The sequence below is a fragment of the Crinia signifera genome, chromosome 5 (genome assembly GCF_055691185.1).
Source record: "Crinia signifera chromosome 5, ASM5569118v1, whole genome shotgun sequence".
NCBI lineage: Eukaryota > Metazoa > Chordata > Amphibia > Anura > Myobatrachidae > Crinia > Crinia signifera.
Genome location: NC_139221.1, coordinates 44,935,324 through 44,952,488, shown reverse-complemented (window position 1 = coordinate 44,952,488; position 17,165 = coordinate 44,935,324). Strand labels below are relative to the sequence as shown.

The 17,165-nt window shown below is 43.3% G+C and overlaps 1 protein-coding gene across 5 annotated transcripts in view; it reads right to left on the bottom strand.

The window, feature by feature from the left end:
• Window positions 1-302: 302 nt before the first annotated feature.
• Window positions 303-17,165, bottom strand: part of CHCHD7 (coiled-coil-helix-coiled-coil-helix domain containing 7) — a 125,631-nt gene continuing 108,768 nt past the window's right edge. For 4 of the 5 annotated variants that reach the window (XM_083187123.1, XM_083187118.1, XM_083187121.1 and 1 more), the window contains exons 2-4: window positions 12,518-12,580; window positions 11,703-11,801; window positions 303-1,062 (exon numbers count right to left, since the gene is read on the bottom strand). In XM_083187123.1, the coding sequence (XP_083043249.1) occupies window positions 958-1,062; window positions 11,703-11,801; window positions 12,518-12,568 (255 nt within the window). In that variant the 5' untranslated portion in view covers window positions 12,569-12,580 and the 3' untranslated portion in view covers window positions 303-957. Of the gene's footprint in view, window positions 1,063-11,702; window positions 11,802-12,517; window positions 12,581-15,473; window positions 15,528-17,165 lie in introns of those variants that run through there. The other variant, XM_083187122.1, reaches the window with a different exon arrangement.

Below are 17,165 nucleotides of genomic sequence, written 5' to 3'. Positions count from 1 at the left end.
TTACATTGTAAGCCCCCATTAGGGTGCTTATACAATTTAAAATCGCATCGCAGTGCATCGGGTGTATGGAATGCGATATGTTGTGCGAGGAAATATCGTGGGCGCCGTGCTAGTACACAAGTACCCTCAAATGTCTCCAAAACCAATTCATCTCTGCATGATGCCACTTTCCTTATCAATTGATGGGCTTGGTCCTTACTCCATTATCACAAAATCATTTGATCACTATTAACATGTGGCAGTATTTCAATCATGGAGGGTAGCAAGTGTATTCTTTGTAAAATGTAATTAAAACTAAAAAAGACTGAAAGTAGGTTTAATAGGTCTTTAAAACAAATATTTAACAATTCCTCCAGAACGCCAACATATGTGAGAGATGTTCAAAAGATCCTCTAAAAATGCCAATATCACTCACATTTGTTATATAAATTCAAATAAAAATTCTTGTGTACAAAAAGATTATATTTCCTATATAGGTTGAGTATCCTTTATCCAAATTTTTCCAAAAACCCTATATTCCAGAAAGCACTACTAGTACAGCATTACTGAAGACATGATATGTAACGGGCACTAAATGAAGCAAATGATTGGTTGGCATTCAAATTCAGTACCACAGATGTTCACATTTTTTTTCACATTTTGAAACCTTGTTTTATTCACAAATAAGATATATTTCTGTGTATTTCATGCATTTGAGGTGTTTATACAACATACATCAAGAGACATCATTGAAATATAAAAATGTATTGAAATACGGAATAATTCTGGTCCCAGGCATTTTGGATAAGGAATACTCAACCTGTATAAACATTACAGGTCAGTATGATGAATAAAAATCTTTGCTTGGCAATTTTCACACCGATTTTGACAAATTCAGTTGACACTCAAAGGGTTAAGGAGTTTAAGGTGATTAAATAAAAACATATATATTGTATAACTGTAAAATGTAATAGTATTTCAGTATGGCACCCTTCCAAGGGATTCTAGAATCTGCTTTCTTTCTTCAGCAGTGGGCATTGCAGGCTTCACACCATCACCTCTTCTTTTTAACATGATATTGTGCTAAAATAAAAAAAAAAAAAATATATATATATATATATTTATATATTAAACGTTTGATTGTACAGATATCATCTTCTAATAAAAACCTTATAATAAACAAAATAGTGATCATTTACAGTGTTGACTTCAGAAGGAAAATAACTGCCCTCCCCACCCTCGGATGACTGCAGCGGGTGATTACTTTAACACACTTACAGTTTGAGAAAAGCTATGATCGGTAGACCTCTCTTTACAACCCTCATTCAGGTTCAATCAAAACAGGGCATTCCGATGTTTGAGGGTCTGCGCAAGCGGGAAACATAGAATTTGACGGCAGATAAGAACCATTTGGCCCATCTAGTCTGCCCCTTTTTTTACCCTTCAGGTAAACTCCTTTTTAATCCTTATTTCTTTGTAAGGATATTCATATGCCTATCCCAAGCATGTTTAAATTGTAAATTGTTCTACTGTCTTAGCCTCTACCACCTCTGATGGGAGGCTATTCCACTTATCCACTACCCTTTCTGTGAAGTAATTCTTTCTAACATTTCCCCTGAACCTTTTTTGTATATAAATATCAAGTCTGGGCTCTATGCGCTGAATATAGTGTCTGCAGCACCAAATCACTAAAGTTACTCCCCAAGTAACCAAGACACAGATAATACAAAAAGTAAGTAATTTTTATGCGCTGACACTGTTCCAAAAAAAACACCGTGAGATATAGATTAGGTGACAAGTGAAAATAAGAAGGAATAATACTCTCCTTATACTGAATTTCTTCGCCTCTCAAGAGGCTCTCCAATATTTGATATGGTAACAGAATCTGGATTTTTTGCGCCTGTAGAATAGATGTTGTTATTCTAGAGATCCACCTGTTCTCCAGAAAACCATAGGTACTGCCTGAGGAAGGGACACTTGGTCCCGATACGCGTTGCAGCAGCCTGGAGTGTATCACCATACAAGGATTTTGACCAGACCTGGACCTTTTGAGGCACCTGAGACCTATGGTTTTCCGGAGAACCGGTGGATCTCTAGAATAACAACATCTATTCTACAGGCGCGAAAAAATCCAGATTCTGTTACCATATCAAATATTGGAGAGCCTCTTGAGAGGCGAAGAAATTCAGTATAAGGAGAGTATTATTCCTTCTTATTTTCACTCGTCACCTAATCTATATCTCACAGTGTTTTTTTTTGGAATAGTGTCAGCGCATAAAAATCACTTACTTTTTGTATTATTTCCCCTGAACCTACCTCCCCTCCAGTTTCAGTGCATGTCCTCGTGTTCTATTACTTCTTTTCCTTTGAAGAAAATTTCCCACCTGTACTATGTTAAAACCCTTGATATATTTGAAGATTTCTATCATGTCCCCCCTTTCCCTTCTCTGCTCCAAACTATACTTGTGTATTTGTGCATGTGCAGACCCCGGCAACAAACGGCCTAGGTAAGCAACACGTGCCGGGCCATTCGTTGCGGGGGAGAGATGGCCGGGGGCTAAGTCGCTCAACCATGGGAACACGGGCAGTCCAATGCCTGCTGTCACAGGGAGTCAGACGCCCGCCCTGTCTTCAGCGTTGAGCTTGTTTTCACTGACTTCTATTTGGGAAGGCAGAAGAAATCATTCAATGGGCGCGGAGGCATGCGAGGGGATGTGTTCTTGTACATGGTACCGAGGAATGCGAGGGGGCGTTTCAGGTGCCTGGTAAGCTGCAATACTCACAGCTTGCCCAGCAAACCTGAAATCAGGCCCATTATTTAATAATGAGATATTCCACTATACTGGAGCTGTTAAAAAGCAAAATATCAACTTACCGATCCAGGATCCAGCGCTGGTCTCTCTGCAGCAGAGACGGTCAGCCCGCACTATCAGCGGGCTGAACCGGCTTTCTCCGATGGAGCTAACAGCTTCTGTCGCGCTGTCCCAGCGCAACAGAGGCTGAGAGCGTCTTCGGCTTATGCGTCTCCATGGAGACGCATCGCCCAATCACGCTCTCAGCCTGTGTCGCGACAAAAGCCGTTAGCTGCATCGGAGACAGCCGGTTGTCCCCGCTGTCAGTGCGGGGGTAGCCGGCTCTGCTGCAGAAGATAGACCAGTGCTGAATCCTGGATCGGTAAGTATATTTGTGTAAAAGTGAGGTGTGTGGATGTGTATGTAATAAAGTTTTACTTTTCTGTGTGTGTGTTTTCTTTTAACATTTTTTACAGGACTACAAGTCCCAGCGGGCCCATTAATGCCCCGCATGCTGGGACTTGTGGTTCTCCAAGTCGCAGCCTGCAGGGGAGGTCTGATGGGACTTGTAGTTCTCCTGTATAAAGCAATGTTAGGATTGAAAGATTTTACACCATCAGGCCGGTGTCCACTGGCCAGGGACGCCGGTGACAGCCCCGGGCTTCAGCCCTGGACGGGTGAAGCCTTGGGGGGGGGGGGGTCCCCACTCCTCCAGGTACCCCGTCCAAGGCTGACCAGCCACGGTGCTCATGGCACGGCCGGGGGACCTTATGTAAAAAGTGTCCCCCGGCTGTGGCATGACACTGCGGGCTGTTGGAGCCCGATGCTGGGCTGTTGGAGCCCGATGCTGGTTTCAAAATACGGGGGACCCCCAGATTTTTTGTCCCCCGTATTTTTGGAACCAGGACCGGTCCAAGAGTCCGGGGCTGGTTTCAGAAATACGGGGGACCCCTACGCTTTTTGTCCCCCGTATTTTTGGAACCAGGTCCGGCTCAATGAGCCCGGGGCTGGTTATGCTCAGGAGGGGGGACCCCACGCAATTTTATTATTATTTTTTTTTTTATACAAACCCAAAATCGCACATAAGCTCAAATTCGCACATTTTCATGCCGAAAATTCGCCCATTATCGCACTTTTCTTGCCAGAACACGCACCGAATTAAATATGCGAATCCAAGGCAAAAAAAAAGGGATTTTTGGAAGAACTTACCGTTCGAATCCCTTTCTCTGATATGGTCCTGGTGACACAGCTCAACATTGGGATGTAGGAGGGTCCGAAGGAGCCAGGCACCTATCCTAAAGCTTTAAAGGGTAGGCTCCTCCCCTACTGCATCCCAGACTCTTCAGTTCAATCTTTCAAAGCCACTGGAATACATTAACAAACACCTGCACACATTATATGCACATTTTTCAAAAATAACTTTTAACCATATAACATGAAATATCATGAACCTGGCATACTTACTGAGCGTAAGGGAGGGATCGCTGTGTTACCAGGACCATATCAGAGAAAGGGATTCGAACGGTAAGTTCTTACAAAAATCCCTTTCTCTTTCAATGGTCCTGGTGACACAGCTCAACATTGGGATGTTCCAGAGCCGGTCCTTTGGGTGGGTATGCTCAGGTCTGCAGCTCTCATTACTGCTCGCCCGAATGATGCGTCCTCCGACGCGAACTCATGGAACCTATAGAATTTGGCAAAGGTATGAACAGATGACCAAGTGGCAGCCCTGCAAACCTGCTCAGCTGTTGCCCCATGTCGAACCGCCCAAGAGGTGGCAACCGACCTGGTGGTATGCGCATTAATCCTGGCCGGTACAGGCCTACCAACTTTAGTATATGCAAACGCTATAACAGAGCGCAACCACCTAGCAATGGTCTGCTTAGAAGCAGGCCAACCAATTTTGTGTATGTCATACAAAACAAGCAAAGTATCAGTCTTCCTGAGTCTTCCTGACACTCTTAACTCTGTCCACATCAAGGCGCGCACAACATCCAAATTTCTCAATTTGTCCCTTTTCCTTGAACCCTCTGAGGGTTGGAACACAGGCAGAACAATCTCCTGATTTATATGAAAAGCAGAGACTACTTTTGGTAAAAATTGGGGTACTGTCCGAAGGACAGCCCTATCATCGTGAAAAAAAAGGAAGGGAGACTTGCATGACAATGCTCCCAACTCCGATACTCTCTTTGCTGATGCCACTGCCAACAAAAATACCAGTTTCCATGTAAGGAATTTAAGGTCAGCCGACCTTAATGGTTCAAAAGGTGCCTTTTGAAGACACTCCAAAACCAGAGATAAATCCCATGGTGCTACTGGTTGTTTGTAGGGAGGCTTCAACCGAGACACCCCCTGCAGGAAGGTCTGTACTTCCGGTAATAATGCAATCCTTCTTTGGAAGTAAATAGACAAGGCCGAGATCTGTACTTTGAGTGACTGAAGGCTTAACCCGGAGGAAAAGCCATCCTGCAAAAACTCCAACAATTTTGCCAATTTAAATCGTGATGTGTGTGACTTTTGTCTTTCACACCATCGAATATAGGTCTTCCAGACCCTATAATAATTTGCAGAAGACACTGACTTTCTGGCTTTTATCATTGTGTTAACCACTGCTTCTGAGAATCCTTTATTCCTCAAAATGGCGGTTTCAACAGCCAGGCCGTCAAAATTAATCGAGCTGAATCTCGATGGTTGAACGGTCCTTGTTTTAGAAGGTCTGACCTCAGGAGGTAGACGCCATGAGTCCACAGACAAATCTCTGAAGCCTCGAGTACCAGGACCTCCTTGGCCAATCTGGGGCCACTAAAATCACTGGGATTGCCTGGGCCTGTATCTTTTTCAACACTCTTGCCAGCATTGGAACTGGCGGAAAAACATAAAAAAAGATTCCCCTCCCAGGGGATAGTCATGGCATCCAGGCATAAAACCTGGTACCTGATGGTTGAACCTGGATGCCATCAGGTCCACATCCGGGGTTCCCCACCTCAAAGTAATCTGATGAAATACTTGTGGGTTCAGGCTCTATTCCCCTTCCTTCAGCTCCTCCCTGCTCAGGAAGTCGGCCTCTATATTCTCCACTCCTGGTATGAATATAGCTGATAATGCTGGAACATTCTGTTCCGCCCACAAGAAGATTCTGGACACCTCCCACATAGCCAGCTTGCTGCGTGTGCCTCCCTGGTGATTCAGATATGCCACAGCTGTGGCGTTGTCGGTCTGAATCCTTAAAGGGAGCCTCTGTAACCTGTCTCCCGCCAGAGAAATCACCTTCCACACAGCTCTCAGTTCCAAGATGTTGATCGGTAAGGCAGACTCCTCTGGAGTCCACAAGCCCTGCAGACGCAGGTCCAAGACTACTGCCCCCCAGCCCCTGAGACTGGCGTCGGTAGTGACTACCAGCCAGCTCCAGGGCTGCAGGGACCGACCCCACTGAAGGGAATCCACCTCATCAGGGAGGATCGAGTTTCTCAAGACAGCACTATCTGTTCTGACTTCATGGTCTGCGTGTTTCCTGACCAAGTCGTCAAAATGTTCCACTGGAACACTCGAGAGTGGAATCTGGCGAACTGCAACGTCTCGAAAGACGCCACCATCTTCCCCAGCAGCTTGAGGCACCTCCATACTGATGTGCTCCGAGAATCTCCTGGACCAAGGCAGCCAGATCCCTGGCCTTTGCCTCTGGTAAAAATACCCGATGTAGGTGGGTATCCAGCACAACTCCCAGGAATTGGAGTCTCTGTGACGGCACCAACTGAGACTTTTGTAAGTTTAAAAGCCAGCGGTGAGCCTGCAAAAAACTGATGGCTTCTGCCAAGTGACTCTGCAACATGTCTGCTGACTCCGCTTTGAACAGCAGGTCGTCCAAATATGGTATCACCGTGATTCCCCTCAGTCGAAGCACAGCCACCATTACAGACATTATTTTGGTGAATACCCTTGGCGCTGTGGCCAGTCCAAAGGGCAATGCCTGGAATTGCAAGTGCAGGTCTCCTATAGCAAACCTCAACAGAGCCTGATGTTCTGGGTGTATAGAACATGAAGGTACGCGTCCTGGACATCCATGGACGCCAAAAATTCTCCCTGGTCCAGGCTTAGTAGCACTGACCGTAGAGACTCCATTTTGAAATGGTCTACCCACAAATGGACATTTAGTGACTTTAAATTCAGAATTTCTCTGAAGGACCCGTCTGGTTTGGGCACCAGAAACAGAGTGGAATAAAAGCCTCTTTTCCACTCCGCTCTGGGAACCTGGATCACCACCCCCTTCTTTAAGAGAGAGTGAGCTGCTCCCAAAAGAGCCGTACGGAGCCGAGCCTCCTTTGGTAGTGGGGTGGGAATGAATCTTCTCGGAGGAAGACCTTTGAAGGGAATTCTGTAACCCTAGGCTATAATGTCTAATACCCAGGAATCCTGGTCTAACAATGCCCATGCGTCCCTGAATTGTGACAAACGCCCCCCCACCTCGACCACCGCCGTGCAAACCCCCTGGCAGGCATGCGTAGGGTTTGTCCTCTCCTTTTGACTTTGGGGCCTTACCCCGGAGGACTGAAACTTTCCCCTAAATGACTATCCTCGAAAGGACGCACCTCCTCTAGGGGAGGGCCGAAAGGACGGACTGAAAGCAGAAAATCTTGATGTCTGCTTGGCTGCGGGGGCAGGCAGGAAGGTACTTTTGCCACCTGTGGCCTGCTTAATAATCTCTTCCAGCTCAGATGCAAATAACAGCTTTCCCTTAAAAGCTAATGCCTCTAAGGCCTTTTTAGACTCATCTGCCTCCCAAGCCTTAAGCCAGAGCACTCTCCTGGCATTGACAGACACTGTGGAAACTCTAGCAGCCATTTTGAGAGCTTCCTCCTCAGCCTCCAGCACATACTCTGCTGCTGCTGCTTTCAGCTTCTCCGCAAGCAACAACACACAAGGGTCAGCATGTAAAATAGTGCACAAATCATTAGCCCACACAATCATGGCCTTAGAGACCCAGGCTGAAGCAATCAGAGGACGAAGGGTGTATCCCACCCCTTCAAATATTGCTTTGAGGGTACCCTCCAGCTTTTTGTCTACGGGGTCCTTAAAAGCTGCTCCCCCTTGCACTGGTAAAACAGTAGCTTTTGACAAACGTGCCACAGAAGCATCAACCACTGGAACTTTCTCCCAGACATCCGCATGAGACTCAGGCATGGGGTACAGACTTAAGAATCTCTTAGGCATCAGCAGCCTTTTATCTGGCGTTTTCCAAGCCCCTTCCAATAAATCCTGTAAACCTTCGTCTGAAGGGAAGGTAACAGCTTCCTTACGCTGCCGTTTAAATACCCCTTTAGCAGGAGTTTTATCTTCCACAGACAAATTTAACGCCTGTTTAACAGCTGTAATAAAATCCTCCACCCCTGCGGCTGAGGAATCCTCAGAATCCTCACCCTGCTCCCAGGGGATGTCTGCATATGCTCCATCCTCTTCATCAACCATTAAAGGCACTGAGTAAGACCTTTTAGGGGTCCCCACAGCATCAACATCAATTTTGTCTAGCAATTCACTAAACCTGTTGATCCCCTTTGCAGTATCCTGCATCACCTGTAGGAAAGCAGGATCTGCCTGGGTAAGAGGCAAGGAGCCAGAGGACTGCTGAGATGATGACATAGGTCTCTGAGAATCTACCAAGACATCACTCTGTCTGTCCAGCAATTGCACTAAAGCATTAACCGACCTGCCCAGGGCACTGGCCCACGCTGGTTCCAATTGCTCTACCCTCTGGGGTTCACAGCAGCGCAAGCAATACACAAGCCCCCCTTGGCCATCTGCTCAGGGATAAATTTCAGTGTACAAACACTGCAAGCGCTCAATGTATCTGGGGCTCCTTCCCCCAAAACCACAGACTGATGCACAGACATGATGTTCACAATTAACACAGTCACAGCGCAAATTACACAGAGCCAATGTACTCAGTCACTTAGCTGTCTGTAGTCTTCAGATAGGGAAAGCGATGCCCAGGAAATCCAATCACTCTGTCAGGATCTGTCAGCCAGCTCAGCTCCGCTGCAAGCGTTCCGAATGGCGCCAAAACAGAGTGAGGGAAGAGACCAAGTCCCTGCTGCTGCGGGGTCCGTGACTTTTGGCGCCAACCACCCCCAGACAGCCGCTCCCTTAGTAGGATCTCCTAGTTCCAGTATCTCCCCCTCGGCCGGGGACCACTTGGAACATGCCTGTAACACACTGCTGTCCTCTCATATAGGAGCTCAGTGTGTAAGCTCCGCAGAAAATGGCCACCGCCATCACGGAGCGCCTGTCCCCCATGATCCCCACCTAGCGTGAAGCCGGTTTCAGAGCGCTCCAGAGCCCAGGCAGCTTCTTAAAAGAAGCTGAAAGCGCTGCACAGGGAGGCCAGACAGAGTCTCCCCTGTGCACAGCGAGCTGACGGGACACGCTTCTGTCAGCTCCTGCTGCGCTAGCAGTGTTAGGATTCACTAAATGAGAATCCTCACACTGTGCCTACCTAGCTAGAGTGAAAAGTTAATAAAATAAAAAACCCTAACTACTCTAATTCTTCGGCTGCTCCCGCAGCCCTTTAGAATAGCACCCACTCCAGTGGGCACCTAACACGAACTGAAGAGTCTGGGATGCAGTAGGGGAGGAGCCTACCCTCTAAAGCTTTAGGATAGGTGTCTGGCTCCTTCGGACCCTCCTACATCCCAATGTTGAGCTGTGTCACCAGGACCATTTAAAGAGAAATGCGATTTGAAAAAAGTGCGATAATGGGCGAAAAACTCTCATCCCATAGAATGTCACCCTAAATTTGGTTATGTCAGAAAATTAAATAAGTTGTATATCTATGACCCTCAGATGAAATATGAAGTTTATGCATTACAGTATTCTCTATACTGTAGTAAACATAAACTAGCACATCACATTCAACAGGTCACTCAAAATCTATTCTCTAAAGATTAGAACAGAGGACCATGGTACGTTTCAGTTAAAAATATGTGCACATAGCGGTTTTTAGATTCTATGAACACCGCATTTTATACGTTGAACAAACTATAAATTAAATGTGTACATGTTTAACTTCATCAATGCTGCTACTATTCAGAACATGCAAGAGGGGAAGGAACATTGCTTACAGCGGAACTGATTTTCTATTTAAATAATTTTTATACTTCCTGAGAGATACTTAAGGTCAACAATGGGCTGTATTCAATTCCACGGCGAAGGGGTTTTCTACGGAGAGGATGGCTTTTTTCGGCGAGGAAAAGCTATTCTCCTTGTCGTATTTAATGCTAGGAGAAATCCTCACCGTCAGAGTGCACTGCATTTTGTGGTGAGCCCCGCCGTTTTCACCTCGCTGAAAAGAACCAGCGAGGTGGAAACGGCAAGTGAAGGGGAGAGGGGTGAATACTCTGATGGCAAGCTATTGGCACTGCTCGCCGTCGGAGCACTGAATACCCCTCAATGACTGCACTGTAATATACCTATTTCATACAAGCCACAATTAAACATAATACAAATTGTAATTAACCACATATAATAGCCTTGGAATGATATACACCTTGTGCCAGATTGGATTCACTTCCCCAGAAAGGAGTAACAATATGCTGGTATTTTGGCCAAGCTTGTGGTGCGCAATGGATTGTATTGACCATTGTAATTGTATGGTTGCATTTTCCACTCTGATATGCTGCACATCAGAAGGGATGCTGTTAAGAACCTTGCCGATGTTGACATATTACATCATCATACGGCGGATTGATACATCATATCGGACCTTCACTGTACAGGAGGGTCATTCGGGGGTATATCCAGCTTAAGTATAAGAAACCAAAGCAACCTTTCCTACCACATACAGGACTGGCATCTTGGTTAGAATACATAGGATTCATATTTGAACATAGGCAGATGTCAGACACCATTACTCACAGCTCCATTAAATTCACCCAATAACTCTTGCTGATCAAAGTTTTCCTTTACGTAATAGGTTTATTGGAACAATATGGTCACACTGTCTGCAGCATAAGGTGAGGTTATTATTGACAGACACTGGAAACATTACTCTAAAAGCAGAGTGCTGCAACCCAGGCATCCCTACTCACATTGCAGTTTACAAGCTAAAACCCACTTGTATAACCTACAGTATTACGTTACATACGTCTCCATAACATACTTGTGACACAAGGTCAGAGTTGCTGTTTATGTACATATAGTCCTATTGAAAGATAAGTAGTAATGGAAGCTATCTAGCAACTGCATCTCAGAGTTGGCCTGCCGGTGTTTAATAGTAGTGGCTTAATACCCTGTGTGCATCACATTGCCAATGATTATCATAGTATAGCTATTCAAAAGATACACAGGGAACGGTCAGTTAACAAAACAGAATCTAGCTACTCAGTAAGTTACAGGAATCTCCTATTTCATCAGATCAGGTTTACCCATTTTGAATGCAGGTTTTTTCCCACATTGGACCAATATTCTATCTACTGTATGTTGTGCCAGGTTACATTATATAAACTCCAACCAAGCATAATTCAGTAAGAGATATGAATCCATTATCAAGTGGATAATTTAGGGATTGCATTTCAGTGGTTAGGTCAGGCGGGTTAGGGGTTTACCAGAAATAAGGCAGCCACAGCTCTCACATGATCTCCTCTTCCCGGTGTCCCTGCCTCTGACGCTGGCAATCCCAGCAGGCACTGCTGCTCCTACAGTTCAGATCTCACAAGATTTTGCTTGACTCAACTACAGCAGCACCAGGAAGAGCTTTCATCCCAATGGAATCCATTGTGCTGGCGCTGCACCCCAGACTGCAGTCTAATCAGCCTATTAGTTCATCATTTAGTTTTCAGTCGTTTAGTTTTAAACTTGGCCAACAAAATGGCTAATGTTTCAGATTCTGGTTTTAACTAACAAACTCATTATTTACAATGCATTTCAAAGATTAGCACTTACCCAAAACTTCCTGCATTGTTTGTATTTCATGAAGTAGGAGGAACACATATCTTTTTGGTAGAAATGGACATCCATGCACTTTGTTGAAGCATCACTTTCCTTAAAAACAGATTGAAAACGAATTGCTGTCCACAGGTTTTGTCTCATGCTGAAAACTAGAGTAACCTTAAAATATGTTGTGACATAGAAAACATTTAAAATTACCACTCAGTGTTAGTAGTTAAATCCATCTGTCTCATCAAAAACAAATGGAACGCTGTTGATCTGTCTCCTTATTTGATAATAAAGATGCAGTTTACCATGCATATGCCACGGTAGAAGGGGCGAGTTAAGAGGCCCGAACGATGCAGTCAAGTAAACCGCTCCAGGCATTTAAACTCAGAATTAAAAAATTCCTAAAGTGACTTAAAAGGATATTTGCTATCAAAAGGTGAAATATCCAGCTATGGGGGTCTCCCATCATCTCACACACATGCATGCTGCACACAGTAGTGAGCTGAGAAAGTAACAGCATGATCAACAGTAGCAAATAACGTGCAGTAGAGATTTGCTCCTGCTGATACTGGGTTTTGTTTTAATCCTTCATAAAAGGATGCACATGTGTGATCAATATACTGCCAAAGTGTGCAAGAGAACTGTCTCCATCACAAACCACAATTAAAAGATTTGGTGGCATTCATTTTCATAAAAAATAAAAAATAAAATTACAATATAAAATAAATATGACTGTACACATACATATAGGAGAGAGAAGGAGGAGGGAGGCACACAGGTAAGTATAAGGTTTAAGATTCTGTGCTCATGATTCAACTGACCTCTAAACATGGGTGGATGTCAACATCTCTCATTTTTCTGTTTGAAGACATCTTGCTGCACTCCTGAAACAGAGACAAGCACATAATCTTCTCTACATACACCACACTAGTATCTCTAGTTTAGTTAACGTGTGCCTCTAGCAATGATCTCTATCTCATTCTGTTTGCATACTTTTAAATGATTTCAAACTAAAATACATTGTAAATGTAATCTCTTGATGGTAATGGGTAGAGTGCCATCTAGTGGCAAATCCATCAACCGAGTGCGTGTTTACATGTTAGGAGAGTAATAGTAACCAGGGAGAAAAAGGATGGAACCAAATGAAAGACCATACGTAATAAGCTACAGGAACATAGACATCCAAAAAAGGCTATTTAGAGAGATCTTTCTCAATTATTAGTACATGGCTACTTTGACGATTACACCACAAATGCACTTAAAAAGATGTTCAATTGTAGTTAAACCCATTCTAAAACAAAATAATGTTATTCAAGAATACCTGTGCCGTATAGGTAGGTACAACCTCTGACTACAAGTACAGTCCTATAATCTTTGGAATCTGTCTTCTATGCATTGTAGTCATAAAAACATGTCTAAGGTCCCAGAACAATGGTACAAAGATCTCCGCAAAAAAAAAATATATACTTTTATATTATGAAAGATATAGCAAATAAGTACTGAAATCAAATGTAACGAACATCGGTACTTGTTTACTAGCACAGCGCCCATCGCATCGTATACCATAACACTTAATATGTTATACGATGCGATATTGTACAATAAAATATCGCATGGTATACGATTTTTGATTGTACAAGCACCCTCATCCTTACAATGTTAAATGGCCCCCCATTGTCAACGCCACCCCCAGGATCAACTCCAACCCGAAGCGTGGCGAGCGCAGCGAGCCCGCGAGGGGCGGCGGTACGCATCCTGTGACCTTTTCATACCCCTACTATCCACGTCGGCGTGGAGTTGATTTCAGATAGTGTGGCGAGCACAGCGAGCCCTGCGGAATACATGTAAAGTAATACGCGTCCCCTCGCGGGGTTCGCCACACTATCTAAAATAAACTCCACGCCGACGTGGATAGTGGGGGTATGAAAAGGTCAGAGGACGCGTACCGCTGTGCTTCGGGTTTGCGTTGATAGTGGGGGTGCATTTAACATTGTAAGCCCCCATCAGGGTGCTTGTACAATTAAAAAAAAAAAAAACGCATGCATCGCATGCGGCTATATGGCATGCAATGCGATCGGGGTGGGGGGGGGGAATTACTACTTATTTAATTACACTTCACAGGCTGGATGAGCGGCCCACAAATATTCAAGTAGAATTGACCTTCTTAAAAACAACTTAACCATCAATGGATTAAATTATAGTTATGCAGCCCACACACGCATCGATTTAAGAATGCGTTTTGTACTTTTAAAGTACAAAACGCATCGCGCGTACGATTATCGTGTTGTATTAGCGCGGCGTGTGCGACGCGATGCTGTGCTATGCGCGTTCCCGGAGCTCGATTTTAGATGTCCAAAAAAGTATGTGCCGCAGGTACTTTTTTGGACATTATCGCATAGCATCGGGCTCAGCATTATACAGGCATACGAGCCGATGCTATACGATGGTTTTTTTTTTTTTTTGGAAATAATGACATACAAATTGGTATCAACAACTTTATTGCAGGTTTGAAACATGTGAACTCGAACAAAATAAAGGTCAGAAAAAGCCAGTGAAAAAATGTGCTTAAATCGCACAGCATCGCATCGCAGACAGCAAAATAACCATCACATCGGGTCATGCTTAATTCTGGCAGAAAAATTGTAAAGAACCATTGTACAGCCAAAAACGCATAGCACTGAAATCGGTGCGTGTGTGGGCACCATTAGAAGGTGAATTCAACTGTTTTAGTGCAGCATTTAAATAGCTCTGTGTGGGTGCCCATCACAAACAGCCATCCAAAGAACAATTGAATTCCACCCTTAGAAAGTGTATAATAGAGGACACTGCTTATTAAATATGGATAATATACTGCATAAAATCAATTACATTTGAGATTTTATCAGAAAAAAAAAAATACAGGCTCTATTAATAGGAAACAAAACAAAAAAAGCATTTCCAATAAAACCACAAATTGCTTTTGCAAAAAAGTTACGATTAAGTACACTCAAGAAAAGGAAGAATTGTAAAATAAGTCTCCACCCGCATTAATAGAGCTATACCGGGAGACAGGGATAGGACTTCCCTCCTCCACATCACACTCACTTTATGCTATTCCCAAACTGTACCAAGATCCAATAACCTGCTCTTCGTTTTGTTTTGATAGTATATACACTTCCAATGATCCAGTGGGGGGGGGGGGGGGGGGGGGGGGGGGGGGGGGGGGGGGGGGTGGGACTATCCATTTATACCCTGTGATATAACCCTAATTCAGCAACTGAAATGACTTACTTGCAAATACCAATGAGTGCATCAGAACCAATGTGCAGGGAGGTTAATGCAAGAACTTAAAAAAAACTGACGCTTTAAACAATTTGAAAAACTGAGTGCCCCCGATCATTGGAAGTTGTTTAATATTGGATTTTACTTGATTATATACATTGCCATGTATAAGACTGCAAGAGTGGGTCAAGTTAGCAGCCTGCACCTACTCCAGCCTCCACCTTAACCAGTCATACATACATCCCCTCCTTCACAGTCCTCTTCAGTCCCATAGCCAAGGCTGCTGTGCGTGAACACATCCCACTTAATGTACATGACAGGTGCCCTGTGCACATAAAGTTTTACGCAGTTCGCAAAGATAGTCATCAACTTTGGGTTACACTGTAAATTTCTAGAACTGGTTTTAAATTTCAGAAAATAAAACTAGAAAGCTCGTAATACTAATGAATACGGATTGCTGTCAAAATAATATACCCACTGCATACAGGTGAAAAACACAAATGAACTAATAAATACCAAATGTCACCATCTCAGTGCTAGAAAGTCAAAGCTGGTGCAGTGTGGGCCTTGCATTTTAACCTTTAATAAAAAAAAAAATCATTTAGATGTTGTGATTATAGTATACAGAGTTAAATGGTTAATATGTATATTCTGTAGTAAGCCCAATATTGGTTACTACAGTATATTACAATGATCTGCTCAAGGCACAAATTGCAGGATGGGATGTTTTTCCACAACGGTTCATGACATGGACATCCAATGGTCTTCTCAGGCAGTTAAGATTAAATTATGTTCAAGTTGGATTTTGTGGGGGATGGGGGGGGTGTCAAGGAACATAAAAAATCCTATCTATGGATTAAACCTTTTAAAAAAAAAAAAAAATTTTAAATTGCATTTGAGCGTTAGTATTGATTTTAATGCTTCATAACATTAATAATGTTTTTGGATTTTGTTTATTTTACATCTGTACAATAAAACATTTTTTTACAGCTTATTATTCAGTGTGTGTGTGTGTGTGTGTACACACTAAACATATTAATACATACAAAAAAAGTAGATGTGCAGTGCGCAGTTATCAGCAGCTGGCAAGGGGTAGTCACTCTCCTAAAAAGGCATAAATGGTTGAATAAGAAGGATATGCCAGTGCTGGCTGAATGATATGCTCAGATTCCCAATGATAAATATTATTTATTAACTATAATTAAGATAAATGTAAAATTAATACTAATATAAATGATAATGATAAACACAATATATAAAAAAAAATTAAGAAAAAGGTATACACAGTATCACTGACAGGACTTCAATTGTGGTATATATTGTTTGTAAAATTCAATTTAAAAAGTCACAAGATTTCCAAACTGGGTAGGAGATGATATTAGTTTACCATTTTTATGGTGATCCACTGATGGGTACTGGAAGGCAGAGGGGTATATTGCAGTCCCTTTAAATGCAGATGAATCACAGTATTCCCAAAAAGAGTTGCTCTATAATTTCAAGAGCTCAAGATATCCTGATGGTGACATTTAGCATCTGGTGATTTTTAGGGATTGGGCTAGATATCCCATATTGATATTCCGTCACTTTTAACAGTCCTTTGTGGTGCTCTATAGATTCAGGAGGTGATGGATCCCAGGTATGTGTGCAAACTCCCAGTTTGTCAGTAAAAGGCTCAACGCATTTCCCTGGATAAACTGGCTTCTGGCTTCCTCAGGAGCAAGTAAAGACTGTGTGCAAGGTAGCTCAATATATACCACTCTGTCAATTACTAAACTGGTTAACCTGTGTGAACCTCGACTTTATCAAAAGGAACCATCATACGAAATAAACAAATTTCAATAAATATAAATGGAGGCAGTCCTGAATATTCACCTATATTGTAAAGAGTATTATATATTTATGTCTCCTAAAATGGAGGCGATTAAGAAATACCTGTTTGTTGATTAGTGAAATAAATTTCTGACCACACATGACCCGGAAGAGTGTACAAAAAAAAAAAAAAAAAATCTCCAATACAACAAGCGCTGCCATATATGACCCACTCTCTCCACCAGCCGGCCACCCCACCCCAGGAACCTCTGCCTCCGATCATCTCAGGAGCGGCTATGGCAGCAGGGCCCCCATCACTGTTCGGATAGCATCCACAATACCCCCAACATTATATACACCACAATTAAAATCACGTCTGTGATGCATACCTTAATTTTT